General features: G+C 51.1%; 1 protein-coding gene across 1 annotated transcript in view; it reads left to right on the forward strand.

The window, feature by feature from the left end:
- The first annotated feature begins 841 nt into the window (after positions 1-841).
- DUSP16 (dual specificity phosphatase 16) overlaps positions 842-2,489 on the forward strand; it is a 26,531-nt gene continuing 24,883 nt past the window's right edge. The window contains exon 1 of the mRNA XM_015815462.1: positions 842-1,072. Coding sequence (XP_015670948.1) covers positions 842-1,072 — 231 coding nt within the window. The remainder of the gene's footprint in view (positions 1,073-2,489) is intronic.

Consider the following 2,489-nt stretch of genomic DNA (forward strand, 5'->3'; position numbering starts at 1 on the left):
ATTCTATTCTATTCTATTCTATTCTATTCTCCTCTCTTCTCCTCTCCTCTCCTCTCCTCTCCTCTCTCTTCTCTTCTACAATCTGTCCTATCCTGTCCTATCCTGTCCTGTCCTATCCTATCCCATCCCCTTCTTCAGATCTGTGGATGGGTTAGACTGGTGCACAGATCTCCCCAAAAGCTTCTTCCCTTTCAATAAAACTTGGTTAGTTTGAGAAGGGGCTACCAGACCCCTCCGTAGAGCAAGTGTCCCAGATGCTGCCCTTTGCTCCCCACCTGAAGAACACACGGCAGGTGTTAATCAAGCTTGGCAGCCATGCCACCGTGCACCCCTTTGGGTGGTGCCAGAGAAGGAGAGCACCGGTGCTTACAAACACAGGAGGGACGAGGGGGGGAGGCAGGGCTGGGATTCAAAGAGTCTCATCAGCCTTCTTGTGTGTTTGTGTTTCCTCTCTGTCTGCCCCGTTTCTGTACAGGCTCCTAGGCCGCTGGAAGACCAGCCATGGGGGAACAAAGATAGAGAATGAGGTAATGGCAGGAGCAGCTGAGAGGGACCTTTTGTGCGAGCGTGAAATGGTGACTCCGTAGCCCAAGATGAATGGGTTGTGAGGGGCGTCTTTGTACGGCACGGTTGGAAGAGGCATTTCTCTCGCGCGGACCCTCTGAAGAGAAAATGGGTCTCCCTTCCCTCTTGCCAGTCTCCACCGAGGTGACCTCATCCATCTGGAGGACAATGGAGGGTCTGGGCCTTTAAGTTCACAGCCATTACCTCATCTCCTTCGTGGGGGCCTCGGATTGAAAAGCGAAGCATTGCTCCGGTTCGTTCGGCGTCTGTGGTTGTCATGGCGGATGAAATGAATGGGGCTCAGCTCATAGCCGGGGAGAGGCTGGTGACTTGGCTGGAGAGCAGCATGGAGAGATTGCTCCTGATTGACAGCCGTCCCTTTGTGGAATACAACATGTCCCACATCTTGGAGGCCATCAACATCAACTGCTCCAAACTCATGAAGCGCAGGTTGCAGCAGGATAAGGTGCTGATCACCGAACTAATCCAGCATTCAGCAAAGCAGAAGGTAAGGCTCTGGGGAGCAGAGGGTGGATTTTTTTTTGGGGGGGGGGGGAGAAATACATTTATAGATGAAGGACAGAACTGGCAAGAGATCAATCAGAATAGAGCTGGGAGGGACCTTGGAGGTCTTTCTAGTCCAGGGGTCCCCAACCTTGGCAACTTTAAGACTTGTGGACTTCAACTCCCAGAATTCCTCAGCCAGCTTGGCTGGCTGAGGAATTCTGGGAGTTGAAGTCCACAAGTCTTAAAGTTGCCAAGGTTGGGGACCTCTGTTCTAGTCCAACCCCCTGCTCAAGCAGGAGACCCTATTCAATTCAGACAAACGACTGTCCAGTCTCTTCTTTAAAAACTCCAGCGATGGAACACCCACAACTTCTGGAGGCCAGCTGTTCCACCGGTTAATTGTCCTCCCTGTTAGGAAATTTATCCTTAATTCCAGGTTGCTTCTCTCCGCGATTAGTTTCCATCCGTCGTTTCTTGTCTGGCTTTCTGGTGCTTTGGAAAATAGGTTGACCCACCCCCCTCTTCTTTGTGGCAGCCCCTCAAATACAGGAAGACTGCTATCGTGTCCCCCTGGTCCTTCTTTTCTCTAGACTGGCCATTCCCAAATCCTGCCGCCGTTCTTCCTATGTTTTAATCTCCAAGGCTTTAATCATCCTAGTTGGTCTTCTCTGCGCTTTTTCCAAAAGTCTCAACATCTTTTTTTTGTCATGCTGTCAGAGGATGCTGGCTGCGCAGGTATTAACACAAACGGTTAATACCCTTAATGATTCATTTTACTTCATTAATACCCTTTCCCACCCTTAAGCAGAATCAAGAGTTTTCTTGGTCCCAGCTTTATCACGATCATTGCTAAAAACAGTCCTGAAAAATGCGGCTACAACGGAAGGGTAAAACAAACACTGTTGGGCGGAAGAGTTTGGTGTTTTCTGAACTAAAATAGCCGCAAGGTTTAACCATCTTTCTTTTGTCACTTTAAAAAAAAGTTCAACTCGGGTTAAGCGGATCGCAACTTGCGGTCTTGCTGATACAAACACGAGCGTCCGGCAGAGAAGCCACAGTGACGCATTTGATCTCGCTTGACCTCCGTCTCCCCCGAGGACGCTTGTGGACGCCAGTCTTCAACGGAGTCAGAGAAATTTGTCTGAGCGCATGAAATCCCATCCCGGGCTCTCTGGCGGGCTTAGCCGATCAGGTCCTCGAAGACAAATGCTCTCGTCACCTCATGCTCTCGTCACCTCTCGCCTGGACTACTGTAATGCTCTCTACATGGGGCTCCCTCTGAGGAGCACCCGGAGACTCCAACTGGTCCAGAATGCGGCCGCGCGGGCGGTGTTGGGAGGGACTCGTCGCTCCCATGTAACACCGCTGCTGCGCGAGCTGCACTGGTTACCAGTGGTCTTCCGGGTGCGCTTTAAGGT

This window comes from Protobothrops mucrosquamatus, unplaced genomic scaffold (genome assembly GCF_001527695.2).
Source record: "Protobothrops mucrosquamatus isolate PMUCROS unplaced genomic scaffold, P.Mucros_1.0 scaffold_101, whole genome shotgun sequence".
Taxonomy (NCBI): Eukaryota; Metazoa; Chordata; class Lepidosauria; order Squamata; family Viperidae; genus Protobothrops; species Protobothrops mucrosquamatus.